General features: G+C 46.9%; 1 protein-coding gene across 2 annotated transcripts in view; it reads left to right on the forward strand.

Moving 5' to 3' along the window:
* The window catches only part of SLC13A4 (solute carrier family 13 member 4), a 46,677-nt gene that overhangs the window by 939 nt on the left and 28,706 nt on the right, over positions 1-17,032 (forward strand). For both annotated transcript variants that reach the window (XM_010374634.2, XM_010374635.2), the window contains exon 2: positions 5,741-5,869. In XM_010374634.2, the coding sequence (XP_010372936.1) occupies positions 5,741-5,869 (129 nt within the window). The remainder of the gene's footprint in view (positions 1-5,740; positions 5,870-17,032) is intronic.

A 17,032-nucleotide genomic window follows, 5' to 3' on the forward strand; every position in this document is an offset into this window, starting at 1 on the left:
GATACCTTCTTCCTAAAAGCTGTCATGTTCATCTCCTATCCCAGTCCCAGTGCCCCAACCCCATGGCCTCCACCAGGGGTCAGGACAGAGTAGGGGCCTTGGCAGAAGTGACTGATGGGTGTTGCACCAAGCAGCAGGCCAGTCCGCCCCAGCAGCCAGGGCCAGCGACACCCAGGCAAACGACATGGTGCATCTGTGTTTGTCGGGAATTCACCTGGGACCCTGGTTATCTGAGAACCCCTGGAGACACAGAAAGAGCTCCCAATAGTGGCACTGAGGAGAAGGCTGGGGGAGGAAGAGAACCGTGGGGCCAGTCTGGGATCTGTGGTTGCATCCTGGTGGGCTTCGATGACCACAGTTGAAGCTCTAATCCTGAAGTCTTCTATCAGCTTCAGGGAATGAATGATTAGAGAAGGAACGAAAGAAGAGCTTGGCAGCCTGCCCCGGTCCCATGCATGTGGCCTTGAATTATTTGTGTCTTCTGTGTTTTCTTCTCTGTGCCCTTGAAGGACAGATAAAAAGTGACACGATAAAAAAGAGATGAGAGCCCTCAAACTCTACCCCGCGAGCTCATTCTTCACCTGGTTTGTGTGAACAGAGGAACCTGAGCTCTGGCTCCGCATCCAGCTTGACTGTCACACCCTCCCCGTGGTCACCTGCTTCCCTTCCCTTCCCTCTGCTGTTCTCTTCCTCCTGTCTTTGGCTTGTCCTTTCCTAAAGCACTGCCCTGGAGACTTTAGGAAAAGTAAGCTAAAACAGGTTAATCACGTTTGTAGGAGGGAGAGTAATTCTTCTACTCTGCTCCTTAAGTAACTTGGTAACCAACATTAAGTTAAAAAGTTACACAGAGGGGATTAGGATGGCTCTTCTCAAAACCAAACTGGCTTAAATCTTTCATAGAATAAATACTCCAGAGTGCCAGGGAGATGCCAATTAAAACTGGGCTGGGATTAGCAGACAGTGATTGCTGCTGACATTTTTCCTGGACTGTTCCCTAGTCAATTTTCTGCTTTGTCCAAATGGGTCTGATTTTTTTTTCTTTTTGTGTCTTTTCTTGTTTTTGTTTTTTCTCAATGTCAGGTTGATATAAGGGACTGTTACCAAGAGACATATTAACCTCCTCTCCCAAGCAGTATCAGGAACCTCTCATATCTCCTGGTTGAGTCAGCCCCATCTTTGGGGACCTTGGCCACAGCCCACAGAAGGCACAGACTAGGTGCCCAGCAGGTAGAGTGTCTTTCATCCATCTGTCACCCCTTTCATCAAACTTTTTTTTTGTAGACGCAGAGTCTCACTCTGTCACCCAGTCTGGGGTGCGGTGGCACAATCATAGCTCACTGCAGAGCTCCTGGGGTTAAACAATCCTCGTGCCTTAGCCTCCGGAGTAGCTGGGACTACAGGCAAGCAAGCACCACCACATGCAGCTAATTAAAAAATTTAAAAAAAAATTTTTTTTTGTAGAAATGGAGGTTTCACCATGTTGCCCAGGCTGGTCTCAAACTCGTGGTCTGAAGTGATCCTCCCACAATGTTGAGATTACAGGTGTGAGCTACCATGCCTGGCCTGCATCAAAGTTTTAGATTCTGATATTGAACCCTTAAAATTCCAAAAGGATGTGCTTGCTCTGGGCTGGAGTTGAGAGCAGTGATGCAGTACCTGGGCAGGAGCTCCTGGCCTGCAGTTTTGATGGTTCTTCTAAGCGACAAGCCTCAGCTACATTTTAGGAGGAGTCAAAATGACCTTCCCCCTTTTTCTTGCCCAGCTCTCTAAAACTAGAGGTCCAGACACTATTCATCAGGTTATAGAAAAAGAGGGTACAAGAGAGGGCATCCATAACTAAGCCCTTCCTCAATGCCCTCAGTGGGATAAAAGTTGCATCTCAACCACCCAAGCTAAATTTTTTTAAAAGGCGCCCCCAGTCGTTGATGGTAACAGATAACAGACTTCAACTCCTTCCCGTGAAGTTGGAGTGGGATATCACTGGAGTGGTCAAATTGCGTGGAAAACGAGCAGTTCCATGCCTAAGTTAGTAGCTGACTAGGAAACGTCCTACATAGGGAAATGCCACTTTCAAACTTTCCTTTACTTGTAAACAGAAACCAAAAAATAGTAGATAGCACTGTCCCTTGAAGACATTGTCTGAATACTCACCAATCCCCAACCCCCACACACCTGTTTACAAGGAACCAGTGGTGTTGGTAAAGAGCCTGGGGGTTGCAGAATATTCTCTCCAGATGAGCGAGACCTGACAGCCAGCAGAGAAGTCCAGTGCAGTTCAGCCCACGTGAATTGAGCCACCTGCTAGATGTGGGATAGGCGCCGGGGACATGGGACTCCTTGTAAGCAAACTTTGCAGTATTTTTGGTTGTCTGAATACAAGCTTACCTCCTGAATTCTGGGAAGGTTTAGAAGGGGAAAAACGAAGTTTATGGAGATTCCATGGGTGAAATAAGTGGAAACTATATGGAAAGACTCTCTAAAGGTGTCTCTTGTCCATTCTTCTACTCTAAGGAAAATCCAGGTAAAAAATGATAGTAATCAATCCTGTCCTTAATACCGCTGGGTGAAGGTGGCCTGATGACTTACTTCTTCCAGTAACCTAGTCGCATGTCTAATAATATTTACAACCAAAATGTTTGCCTTATTTTACCCAAATTCTCCTAATTCAAAATTAAAGGTGCCTGGCAGAGGGAAAGTCCTCTCTCTTTCTTTCTCTCTCTCTCTCCTCTTCTTTTTTTTTTTTTTTTTCAAGACAGAGTCTCACTCTGTCACCTAGGCTCTAGAGTGCAGTGGCGCAATCTTGGCTCACTGGAACCTCTGCCTCCTCGGTTCAAGGCATTCTCCTGCCTCAGCCTCCTGAGTAGCTAGGATTATAGGCATGTGCCACCACATCTGGCTAATTTTTTTATATTTTTAGTAGAGACGGGGTTTCCCCATGTTGCCCAGGCTGGTCTCGAACTCCTGACCTCAAGTGATCCACCCACCTCAGCCTCCCAAAGTGCTGGGATTACAGGCTCCTTTCCTCTTTCTCCTTTCCCTTTCTCCCCACCTTCTCTCCCTACCTCCTTCCCCTTAACTTATAACTTGTAACCCTGTAATGACCAGATCAAGAAAGACTAAGGGTTCCAGGAAGAAATAAGGGGTCTCCAGTGAGGGGCAGACATTTTGTCTCTCACCTCTTTCTCTTCAACTGGAATTAAGATCTGCCACTCTGTCTCTTTCCCAGAAAAGAGACGAGAACACGTGGGCTTGAACTCCTTTAGGTAGTTTTATTTCTATAGCAAACAGGGTATTTCTCTAAATTGAATTCATTTCCAAGTGGAGCCTTTTTTTTTTCCACCATTGGTTCTGTTGTCTTATCAGCACTTCCAAAAGTTTTATCTTCCCTCTGATCTTTTGGCCCCAGAGAACATCTCAGTGGGGAACTACAGTCAACAGTCACTGGGCCCAGTTCCCATTTCTCAAACCCCAATCCCGTAATCCACGAATATCAGGAGGGCAAAGGTCCTTGCCAGCCCAGCTGATTTAATCACTCCTGCTGCCCCTCACTGATACAGCGACCTTTTGTAACTTTTATGCAAGAGTTTGAGGACGCGTGTTCTGAACTCAAGGGGCGATAAACAGCAAGATTTGTCAGGTTCCTTGATCAGCAGCCAGCCTCAGGGCAAGTCAGACACGAGTCCTGGTAGTTTAGAACTCTGTAAAAATTGAGGCGCCCACAGCCAACTTGGATTTTCTATAAATGGTCTTCTGAGTCATGGAGCTTGGTGATGTTCCCATTAACAAGGCCCTTGAACTGTAGCCTCTCCCTAGAGCAAGCCAGTAACCTGTCGTAACAGCCTTCATCAGCGCAATTCAGGGCCATCAGCATGACTAGAGGATAAGCTGCTGGAGGGCTGGCTTTTGATAAGAATGTTGTACTTCATTACCCTGTGCACCCCTGGGTTGTCCAGCCAGCAAAGTGAGTGGGCTATGGAAAATGTTGGTGAATTTCCAGGCCTCCCCTTCCAGATAGAAGGCTGTCTTTAGTCTTTGTAGATGGATGTTTTCATGGGGTCAAGCAGGTAGAATGGAGTCCAAGAGCAATGAGAACCAGACGCTGGTTAGGGCAGTGGCTCTCAATCAGGGATCATTTTACCTCCCCAAGGGACATTTGGCAATGTCTAGAGATGGTTTTTTGGTTGTCACAATGGAGGAAGTGCTATTGGTCTTTAGTGGGTAGAGACCAGGGATGCTGCTCCTATACAGTGCACAGGACAGCCCCCTGCAACAAGAAACTGTGTGGCCCTAAATGTCAGTAGTGCCAAGGTTGAGAAACACTGAGTTAGGAGCTGATGCTTCTTCATCCAAAATGAGAGTCCCACGCTCAGGATCGCTGCCTTCCTCCTCAGTCCTCCCTTCTCTCTCCCAGGGAAGGGAGCTCCTTATTAACTCTTACAGAGACCTTTGGGTGAAGGATCAGTCTCTAGATGCAAAACATGATAGAACCTCAGATCCAAAATTGAAGGGGGAATGGTCAACCAGTTCTTGCCTAACAATTTAATTGATTAAAATTTACTACTGAATCAAGTTGTTTCAGCAAATAGTCTAAAACAGGGGGATTTAACTTTGTTTATTCATTTTTAAAGCAGTAAAGCCTTTTTTTTTTTCAAATGAAATTTCACATGTAATGTTTATATATGAATCAAACGAGAACAAAGCTACTCCATTTGGGATGAGGCTGGAGAGGGGGTCCAGATTCCAAGCCTTGCTCATCTCCCTGGGATATTCTTGAGACACACCCAAGACACCCAGGGCTGCAAGAGCACAGTCCAGATATCACCTTTTGGATTGTTTGTAAATCTCACTTCTTACTGATCCGCTTCTCTTCAGTCAGGCACACACCAATGCCACATATCTTCTTATCTTAGGCACATGAGTCAAATTCAGGATGGCTGATCTCAGAGCTTACATGTGAACTAACTGTCCTTTTTTTTTTTCTTTCTTTTTTTCCCGGAGACAGCATCACACTCTGTAGTCCTGTAGTCCCAGGCTGGAGTGCAGTGGCATGTGACCATAGCTCACTGCATGCAGCCTAAAGCCCCTGGGCTCAAGTGATCCTCCGGCCTCAGCCTCCCAAGTAGCTGGGACTATAGGCCTGTGCCACCCACCTGGCTAATTTATCTTTTATGTTTTAGAGATGGGGTCTTGCTGTATATTGCCCAGGCTGGTCTCAAACTCCTGGGCTCAAGTGATCCTCCCACCTTGGCCTCCCAAAGTGCTGGGATTACAAGTACGAGCCCCAGTCCCAACCGCACGCAGTGATTCCTATCTCCAACTACCCCAAGGACTTCTACCACCCAGTCAACTTAACACCAGTTACATCCCAGTTCAAGTTAAAGCTTTGAACTCCACTTGTATGGTTTTGTAATCATGGGTCTGGTCACTTCAGTTAAGTTCAATCCCCACCTTGGCAGTTTCCAGAACCCTCAGAGCTGCCTGGCTACACACCAGTGCAAACCAAAGGCCAGGCATCGGTCCCCCAAGGAGCAGCCATAATGTCACCCACCAAAGGATGGACTCACCATGTATTCCCTATGCTCGCCTGCCAGTCCGGCTTTGGTTCCAGGGCTGTATGCTGGTACCTGCATTAGAGTGCGAGTACCTGCTGCTTCAGATGTCAGGGTTGCATCCGGACGCTCAGTGGCAGTGACTATTCCTGCTATTCCGGTGAATGACTGCCCCTTTCCTTCCCTCGCAGGAGGCCTCGTGTGCTTACGTGCTGATCGTGACTGCTGTGTACTGGGTGTCGGAGGCAGTGCCTCTGGGAGCTGCAGCCCTGGTGCCGGCCTTCCTCTACCCATTCTTCGGAGTCCTCCGATCCAATGAGGTTAGACCACTTGTAGCCCCACCCCCTGCCTGGGTCCCCGCAGGGCCCCTGAAAGAGAGCCTCCAATGAAGGGAGATTCACCCAGCACTTGAGGATGAGGGGGCCTTGTCACCCACTGGAATGACCGCTTAACACTGAGCCTTGGCATCTGCAGTTCTAGACCCTGAATTCCTCTCCTTCCACCCATAATCCTCATCTCCTTCAAACTGGCTCAAAACTTGCCTCTTTCAGGAAGCCTTACTTGATTAAACACACCCAGTTGCTCCCTCCGTCTGAAACCTTTTAGGAGCTGTGTGATTGATGCCGAAAACTCAGCTGCTGTTGACCTTTTCAGTCTCTGGATGTCTGTTTAGATGATAAGCACACAAAGGCAGGAATCCGACCTCCCATTTTGGGGGCATCTCATTAGAAAGCTGAGCCTGTATCCAGTAGGTGCTCAATGAATGTTTGTTACAGAGAGACTTACCATGTTTCCCTGAGCCCTGACAATGTTTTCATCCACCCCTCCAAAAAACAACATTTCTGTTTCTTCTCCTCCGACTTAAGGTTACTGCATGTTCTTTCTTTGCGCCTTCCCTAGAGTGAGCCCTCTCCATTCAGTATCTGTGGCATTCTCAAAAGCTCAAACAGAAATTGTCAGCGGGAAGCCCAGGTTGTGGCAAAATTTCAGAGCAAATGTTTAAGCCTGCCATGAGTAGGGAAAAAGAAACAAAACAAAACAAAACAGCCAGAACCCGGGAGCAAAATGAATGATGATCTCGTTCAGTAACACCTGGTTCCATCCGAACTGTCTGATTATTCACACCTGATCTCTGCTTAGGGTTTCTGATGAAAAAGCCTGAATCATAGAGATGGGGGTAAGGTTATGGGCAGAGGCACAGAAGGAAGACGAAAGGAAGCTCATGTTTGAATGCCTACTAAGCGCCAGGCACTCTATCAGAAGTGCTACATTTGTTATGTAATACTCCCAAGGGCTCTACAAGGCACATGCTAGTATCTCCATTTTACACATAAGCTCAGAGAATTAAGAAACTCACCCCAAATCACAAAGCTGAAAGTAGCAGAATTAGATTCAAACCTGTAGCTATTAGATTTCAAAGTGTATACACTTGATCACTACACCATAAGCAAAAGACTCCATAAAGTGGTATGTGGCTTCATGGCACTGTGAACACATGGAGTTATTACTAAGAACTGTGAGTCTTTTCGCTTCTGTGATATGAGGAAGAACAGAGCTGGGCCTATGGATGCTTTAATAGACAACAGAACTTTCCAAAAATAGAATTAGGCAATTCTCCAATAGTTGTACTTGACTGCAAATGAACACTTTGTCTTTCTACTGGATAGATTTAACTGACTATTTTTTTGTTTGCTTTTAGTTTCTTTTCTTTCTTTCTCTCTCTTCCCCCCCCCCCACCTTCCCCTGTCTCTCTCTCTCTCTTTCCTCTCTCTCTCTTTCCTTCTTCTTTGTATCTATCTATCTATCTATACACACATATATATGTGTGGGTGTGGCTACCTATCTACACACACACACACACACACACACACATATATATATATATATGGTGGGCATTGCATAGCCATAGCCTCAGGCTCACCAAAAAGAATAGAATCCCCAAAGCTCTCAGCAGTGCTTTCATTCCTGGAGATGGGTACAACCCCAATATCCTGGGGACCCATGTAAAAGCTAATCTGTGACCAGAATCACCAGGCAGTTGTTCTAATTGCCCCCCTTCTTTTGTGAAAAAAGAATAGGTAATATGGGGTTTCGTATCTGCCTAAAGATAAAAGCAACCTAAAATGTGACTTTTCTTATGAAAGCTCTACAAGCTTGTTCTCCAGGCTTCTCTTTAAAATTGTGAAATTAAAACCAGCAAGGGCAGGGGTTGAAAGTAGAGGGTAGAGGAAAAAAATGACGTTTAGAAAGAACTGAATCCTAAATAACATTTTAAAGTGAGAAAACTATTAATTGAGAAACCTAATCTTTGTATTTCACTATAGGCAGCCCAAAAGCCAACAGCATGCCTTAGCTTTCAAGCAATGTCTCTATTTCTCCAAGGGCACAGTAGAGATGTTGCCAGGCAACAGTTATCCGAGGGACGCCCCTTTGTCCATAAGGAGAGTCTGCAGAGGCAGTCGCTTGGGAGGGTAACAGGACTCTGTGAGAAGTAAAGGAAGACGGTCCAGGGAGGGACTGTGTGTCACTATTGCTGGGGGCTGAAGGAGCCAGAAAGCATGTCTTATCATTTGAGGTGAAAAATCCTAATCCACCTGCCTGATGACATGGCTTTGGCTGGTGATGATATTTAGTAGTTGGGCTACAGGGAGCAGCTTAGTCCAAATATAGTCTGTTTAGCTGAACTTCTTAGCTCAGATTAGAGGGAAATGCCAGTAAGGCAGAGCACATAGGTTATAGCCCTTTCTGAGCCAGTTAACTTTGCAGAAAAAACATCTATTCCACAACCTTACCTGTGCACCACTGTGACACCAGAAATGTGCCATGGCTCATAGAGGGAAGCTGGGCTGGTGCTCTTTAGGAACCCCCAAATCCTTGTCATTCCCCAAACCCACCTACTTCTTGACCATCCTCTTACTGCGACTTGGGTTATTCTTCCACTTTGGAAAGTTCTCTCCCATTCCTTTGACCTTTAAAGCCCTACTCAATTACTCTCTTTGGTGAAGCCCTTCCAATGACCAAATTCTGAAAGTATTGATCCCTTCTCTTTGAGTCTATTTGATGTCTTTATCTTTTAAATGGTGCATCAGATACACCAGATGTAAACTTTTCATAGACATGTGCTCTCCCCACCAAGATTCTTGCTCTCTGGGATGTACAATGTCTATGGCCTATCTATAGCCCAGCGCCATCCTTGCATCAGACTTCTATTGACGGCTCTTGATTGCAGTGTTTCTTGACAATGTGTCAGTAATGTCATCTTCAGTGAGGGAAGGAAGGCACATGAATAGGATCAGTGTGACTCTGGGACTGTGGCTGTGTTCCCTCATGTTATTCATTCAACATTTAGAAAAAAATATTTTCTGAGTTCTAGATTTACCAGGTGCAACATGGGATGATACAGGTACCCTGAGGGTAACAAAAATAAACAAAATGTCATCTCTCCCCTCTTGAGTCTCATATCTGAGCTCTCACTGTCTGAAGCTAGATATGTTCTGCAGTTTCTCCAGAGAAACAGAACCAAGAGGAGACTAGCGTGTGTGTGTGTGTGTGTGTGTGTGTGCGTGTGCGCGTGTGTGGGGGGGGGAATTGGCTCACTTGATTAATTATGGAGGCTAAGACATCCCATGAGCTGCCACCTGCAAGCAGGAGACCCAGGAGAGCTGGTGCTGTCACTCTGTGTGAGTCCAAAGGCCTAAGAACCAGCGAAGCCAGTGGTGTAGATCCCAGTCCCAGGAAAGGAGATGAGAGATGCACCAGCCCAGGTAGTGAGACTGGAAAAAGGAGGCAAATTCCCACCTCCTCCACCCTTTGTTCTAGTTAGGCCCTCGACAGATTGGATGACGTCTGTCCACATGGTGGAGGGCAGTCCACTGATTCAAATGCCAATCTCATCCAGGAATACCCAGAAGCGACGCTTAACCTGGGTACCCCGTAGTCCACCCAGGTTGACATGCAAAGTTAACCATCACAAGTACATATCAATGGTCCATTTTTACAGTGACGATTTGTCAGCCAGTGGGTATGAGGAGCTGTGTGTGAAGCTCAGACTCAGGTGCCGATAAGAGATACAAAATGGCAGAAGGGCTCCTGACCTGGAGAAGTTTCTATTTCAATAGAGAGAAAGTATAAACCATGTGGAAAAATACAGAACGCCCTATGCAGGAACGCCTCGATTTCTGGCATTGTGGAGGATTTATACCACTCCTCAAGAGGGGATGTTCTAGATAAATAAAATTTACACTGCCAACTGCCCAAACTTCATGTTGACCAATTTTTGATTGCAGTCCTTCTAATGGGTTTTATAATTTCCTTGGTCTTTTAAACAGAAGTTATTAACTCTAATTTAACTTTTTCCTTGGAGCCTTCAAAATTTCCAGGGGGAAAGAAAGAATTTCTCACTCGGAGGAGCCAGAGTGGGCTCCGTGAGAAAGCACAGTTGAGTAACTTGAGGGTTGGGTGAACAGCTGAACCTAAAGAATCTTGAATAACATGTTGGCATCAGACTGGGGTGAGATTGCAGTTGAAACTATAAAAGGCACATTATCAGATTTGCAGATGGCTAAGTTGGATGCGCTAGCTGGCTAATGTACGGTGCTAATGTACAGTGGCAGAATGAGACGTGGACAGGAAGAGACAATGGACTGAAACTGACAAAATGAAGTCTAATAAGGATAAATGCCAGCAGTTCATGCGAAAAAGACCCTTGGCTTTCAGCTAAGTACAGGCTCAGCATGAGTCACCATCAGTCCAACGTGGCTGCCAAATTCCGCGTGTTTACCATACGCCAGGCACCGTGGGAGGTCATTTACACACACTATGTAACTTAATCCTCTGTGAAGGAACTATTATTTTTATCTTCATTTTAAAGAGGAGGAAACTGAAGTTCAGAGGTTAAGTAACTTACTTACCCGAGATTATGCAGCTACTAAGTGGTGGAGCCAGGACTTGAATCCAAGATTGTATGATTCCAGAACTTGAGCTCTTAACCCCTAGGCAATGTGACCAAAATCTTCCGTTGAATTAATAAATTGTGGGCTAGGCACGGTGGCTCACGCCTGTAATCCCAGTACTTTGGGAGGCCAAGGCGGGCAGATCACCTGAGGTCAGAAGTTCGAGACCAGCCTGGCCAGCATGGTGAAAACCTGTCTCTACTAAAAATAAAATAAAAAATTAGCAGGGCGTGGTGGTACATGCCTGTAGTTCCAGCTACTCAGGAGGCTGAGGCAAGAGAATCTCTTGAACCCGGGAGGCGGAGGTTGCAGTGAACCGAGATCACATCACTGCACTCCAGCCTGGATGACAGAGTGAGACTCCATCTCAAAAAAAAATTTTTTTAATTTTAAAAATTAATAAATGATGTGTCCAGTGCATCAAATTCTGGATAAGGAGCTCATCCAGAGGTGGGTGGCCAGGATGTCAAAAAGCTGGAACCTGAGTCACAGGAGGAATGAAGAGAAGACTTAAGGGGACATAAGTCCAGGCTTCCATGAGTCCAGGCTTCCATGGCTCCACACTCCAAGCCCAAAGCATCACACCAGAACCAGAGTCAGAGTGCCATCAAGGAATTCCCCGTTCTGTATAAAGGAAAACTCTGAAATGAGTTGCCACGTGTGGTCTTTGTGTTCCCGTCCCTAGAAGTCTGAGCCAAATGACCATGCCAGATACACTAGACATAGACTTTGTGCCCTGGGAGATGGGTTGGACTCTAAGGTCCCTCTATGATCTTGTGAGCATCCAGCTGATACTTCCTTTGCTGACGCACAGGGCTTAGTCCTACATTTTAGGTTTGTGTTCGTTTGTTTTTGTTTTGGCTCCACTGTGACTCTCACTCACTGTCATTATATCTGCCTCTGAAGTCCTCCAAGCCCCTTCTAATGCATTGCTCCCAAAGTTTATAGCCTGGGCATGATACCTGTGTCAATCAAGTTAGCTAAGATTTACTGTCTGTAGGAGAATGGCATAGAGGTGGGCACTGCAGGGCTCTCTGGTGGAGTAGAAAGCATGGGTTGGATGTTGGGGATTGGGAACACACAGCTTTCCAGGAGGCCCAGGGTTAGGGTACACTTCAGGGAGTAATTGCATGTGCTCTTTATCTCTATCCTTTCCCCAGCGTGCACACACACTCACATACACACTCATACACACTCACCCACTCATACACACTCACCCACTCATACACACTAATACACATTCACACACATTCACAGACACACTCATACACACACACGCTCACACTCATACACACTCATACACACTCACCCACTCATACACACTATTACACAGACACACTCATACACACACGCTCACTCACACGCTCACACTCATACACACACGTTCACACATACATACACACACTCACACACACTCATACACATACACTCCTACACACGTTCACATATACATACACTCACACTCACAGGCACACTCATACACATACATAAGCTCACATATGCATACACTCACACACTCACACTCATACACATGCTCACACATACACTCACATACACATACATACACATACACATGCTCACATACACACTCATGCACACATACACTCATACACACACACTCATACACATGATCACATATATACTCACATACACACACATACACACACTCACATACACACTCATGCACACATACACTCATACACACATACACTCACACACTCATACACACATACATACCCATATATACACATATACACACACACTCACACACATACACACATATTCATACACACATTCACATGCATACACATATTGATACACACATTCACATGCATACACATATAAACTCATATACACACATACACATACACTTATACACACACACATTCATACATACATATACACACACATTCACACACACAAATACCCTCACACATACATTCACACTCATACACACTCACATGTACACAAATACACACACAGACACACATATACACACACACATTTTCACATACACACTGTCACACACACTCTCACCTGGGCCCAGACTGCGGTCGCTGGCCCTGTGCTGCAGGCCTCGGGCCGGTCTCACTCAGCTTCCAGCTCCTGCAGGGGCAGGAGAGGAGTACAGGCTGTGACCGCTGGGATAGCCTGCAGCCTCTGCCGCCCAGTGCCACTGGAGTCGGCTGTCATGAATCCGCTTCCCTGCTGGGTCCTGATCTTTCTGACCCGCCAGATTCCTGCCCTCTGACTCCTTACCCTGACTTTCTCTGTTTAAGCCTGGGGGCATTTCATAAAGCACTCTCAGCTCTGCCTTTCCCACCTTTCCTGCCATGGAGGCTGACCGGCCCTCCGCATGCGGGCCCGTGGGCATGTGGGCTGGACATCCAGCTGGCCACCTGCCTGAACCCCAGGCTGCCCTCACCCTGAGCCACCCAGATGCAACCCAGGGCTGAGCTCCACACTGGGTTTTCAGTGGGAGCCTACAGACCTTGCAGTCTTTCGAGACCAAGCTAATGTTTCTGTGGGGAGGAGCAGCTCCCTCTGAGCCACCACCTGACCAGCAGCCCCTTGGCTCGTGGTTCAGAGCCCAGCCCCCTGCCTCAGCTTCCCCATCTGGGTAGTTCATACAGTCCCAAAGAAGAAACTGGGGTAGGGTTGGTAATGGGTATGAATCAGTGTCTCCAGTCATGCAGGAGTTGGGCCAGCTTCTGGGTCATGCCAGCACCCATCTGGGTCTCTCTACTTTAGACTTCTCTAGGGCAGGATTTGCAAAGAATGTTTTTTTAAGCAACGAAACCTTTTCTTTAAACCAAATCTTAGAAGACTCAATATATAAAACAGATGGAACCAGGAATGCAAATCAGGTGATGAGAAGGGTGTCTGAGCCCCTGCTGGGGGCTTACCCAGCAGAAACAGCATTCCTGCCCCCAGGGAAGGTGGAGAGGAGACACTGCTGGCTTGGCTGCGCTGCTTGGACACTAACTGGAATGGAGTCCTGGGGGGCTTCAGCCCTAGCAGGGCTTAGCCTAGCACTGAGTGGGAGCCAGGCCAGGTATCTGCTCCCAGGGTTCAGAGAATTTCACTGCAAAATTGTTCAGATGAGGCTGGGCATGGTGGCTCACACCTGTAATCCCAGTACTTTGGGAGGCCAAGGCGGCCGGATCACTTCAGGGCAGGAGTTCAAGACCAGCCTGACCAACATGGCAAAACCCCGTCTCTACTAAAAATACAAAATTAGCTGGACGTGGTGGTGGGTGGGTGCCTGGAGTCCCAGCTACTGGGGAGGCTGAGGCAGGAGAATCGCTTAAATCTGAGAGGCTGAGGTTGCAGTTAGCCAAGATCATGTTACTGCACTCCAGCCTAAGTGACACAGTGAGACTCTGTCTCAAAAAATATATAAAATTAAAAAAACACAATTAAAAAAAATAAGAGCCCACCTGCATTATCTTACATGTAAAGCCCATGTCACAGCAGATTAACTATGTAGCATCACTATTGGCCCTTTAAAGAATTGGTGACAGAGGTACAGAGGTTCATTAGCTTGTCCAATAGCAGGTAGCTCGTCTGAACTTCACAGCCCAAGATTGCTATAGCTATTCCTTGTCAGGATGACCTCCTTGAGACCATCTTTCCTATAACACAGTCCAGAAACACCTCTGCTTTCCAAGTTCAGTGATGTGGCATACTGAGAAAAACCACAGAGCAGAAAAGCAGAAAAAGCAATCAAACCACCAAGCAAATGTCCTAAAATCCATGCACTTTACTCCTGGGGAGGAACAGCCATTTAGAATCTAACTTCTCTTTACAAATAACTCTAACAAGCTTCGTTATCTGGCTTCCCAGCTCACAGGATATGAGTCTGGGAAATTAGAAAACGGGGAAAGGAATGCTAATGGCAAGCATCCTCACATCGGGAAACTGCAGCCGCCTAAGAATGAGACGGGAAACCAGCAAAATGCAGACCCAGGGACCAGAGAAGGACCAGCAGCCTGGACAGCTGGTCAAGGGCAAGAGCGATAAGGGGCTCCCTGGGCTGAGGCTATGATGGGGAGAGTTGGCACGTGTCTCACAAGAAGCCGGGGAGAATGCACGGGCTCTGTTGATAAAGGCAGGAAATCTGCAACACACTCTAGAAAACAATTACAGTCATCCTCGAGAATCCTGGAAGTCTGGTGTTCCCTGGGAGGTTCTGAATAACCCAGGTGTTATTGTGAAAGAAAAATCAAGGGGGTAGAAAACTAACAAACAATACCACTGAACAGAATTTTAATTTCTGAAAATGAAAAAGCCCTGTGGCTTTGCTCTGTGCATGGATGAGCCCACTCTGTGTGCTAATGGCCTCAAACCAGGTCAGCCTTTAGATGGAGTACTTCACAGCAGGAAGAGTCACCAGGGATCCTGGCCATCAATGTGGCAGGCCATGCCAGCTGGTTTGCCCGTGTCATTTAATAACCTTATGAGGTAGGGACTCACAAAACCTTCCTTTTTGTTGTTGTTGTTGTTTTTTAGATGAGAACATGAAGCCCAGAGAGGCTGAATAACTTGTTTAGGGGTCACACAGTAGAGTCCTGGCTGACTCCAGAGTCCTCCCTCTTCCCCACTCAGGGATGTTACCTCTGTAATCACAAACTGTATCCTGAGCCCCAGGCCGTGTCTCCCAAGCACATGGTATCACTTACGAGGGAGCAGGAAGGACATGAGAACAAAGCTGAGCCCACCAAACACCCAGCACAGAGCCAATATCCCACTGAAGCTGGGCCTGGAGCTCAGACTGGCTCTGGCCGGGGCATTCAAGGCCAATGTCAGGACTGTGATTATAAATGAAGATTAAAAATGTGTACCAGTGGGCTGGGTGCAGTGGTTCATGCCTGTGATCCCAGCACTTTGGGAGAGACTCAGATGAGCAGATCACTTGAGGTCAGGAGTTTAAGACCAGCCTGGCCAACGTGGTTAAAGCTCGTGCCTACTGAAAAAAAAAAAAAAATCCAAAAAATTTAGCCAAGTGTAGTGGTTTCACTGAGGTGATTTCCTTAGTTTTTCTAAGCACCTGTAGCTCCGGCTACTTGGGAGGCTGAGGCAGGAGAATTGAACTCAGGAGGCAGAGGTTGCAGTGAGCCGAGATTGCGCCACTGTACTCCAGCCTGGGCCACAGAACAACTCTCTGTCTCAAGAAAACAAAAACAAACAAACAAACAAACAACAAGCAATGTGTGCCAGCTCATGCTGTCTGGGAGACCAAGAAAATCCCCTTAGAGTTGAATCAGATGGGGGGTTTCCAGTCGGCTCACGGTGTGGCAGGCTGTCTAGGAGGGTCCGGATTCAGATGGCCCTGGATTGATATCCTGCCTCTGCCCTTACACTGTGACCTGAGAGATGCTCCTTAAACCCTCAGTTTCCTCATCAGTAAACTGAGATATGGATAGTGCTGCTTCATAGGACTGTTGTGGAGTCCAAATTAGAAAGTGAATGCAACATGCAAAATGCCGACACTAGAAGACTCTCCATATTCTTGGTTCCTTTCCTCTGCCTCCAAGGAGAACCCAGAGAAAGTAGCCTACCCATCATTTAGGCACTGAGTCTCCTAAAAGGCCATCACAGCCAAACCGGTGTTCTAGAATGGGATATGCTAAAGAGGCAGAAAACGTAGCTGTTGTCAGTCAGTCCCTGGGGAAAGTAACCCCAGTTGCACTGACTTAAAAAGCTTCGCAGGGCTGTGTCATGGGGCTAGTGGAAAGACCATCCCCCACAACAGTCCTGCATCTTCTGTGGGTTTCTCTCCTCGGTAGACAAGAAAATAAAGCTCCGGTTGCGCCACAAGGCCAACTCCTGGAAGCCTGGGAAAGTAATCAGGCAGTGAGAAAGGCCCTTGACCCCCAAGTTCAGCCGCTTCCCTAGGACAATCCTGCAGCGCCTCCCACTCCCCACCAGGGGGCTGCTTCCCCCCACCACACCCCATCCCCCAACGCTACCCTACCCTACCCCTCACCATGATCACCGCCCTCTTAGCGTGGACTCTGCCATGGAGTCACAAGCTGTCCAGAGCAGTGGGCCTTCCCTGCCCCCAGGGGCCATTCGTGACAGTAGTCCGCTGAGGAATGGGCTTGGAGACAAGAACTAGGTTAACCAGAAGCAGGGGCTCTTCCTCCCAGGAAATGATCACAGCGAGAGCAGATGTCCCTTCTCCTACACAACCCTCATCAACCAGAGGCAATGAAATGTCCACGGTGCAAAAGAAAGAGAGATGGAGCAGCCTGCCTTTATTTTGGTTTTGATGTTATCAAAGTGTTTCGTGCACAAAGTTTAAAAATCAAATACTTTAATACTGAACGCTTACAATGAAAAGTCAGCAGTCTCTTTCTCATCCCTTCCACTTCTCCCCCTAGCAAGTCCCACCCCACCCTCAGAGTCAATAACTTGTAACTTTGTTAACAGCTTCTTCTGTCATTAAGCTCCATTCCTATATGATAGTCTTATATTAGTCCTTGAGTTCTCACTTTAAGCATTTATCAGTTGACTTCTTGTTATAGC

This window comes from Rhinopithecus roxellana, chromosome 6 (assembly GCF_007565055.1).
Source record: "Rhinopithecus roxellana isolate Shanxi Qingling chromosome 6, ASM756505v1, whole genome shotgun sequence".
NCBI lineage: Eukaryota > Metazoa > Chordata > Mammalia > Primates > Cercopithecidae > Rhinopithecus > Rhinopithecus roxellana.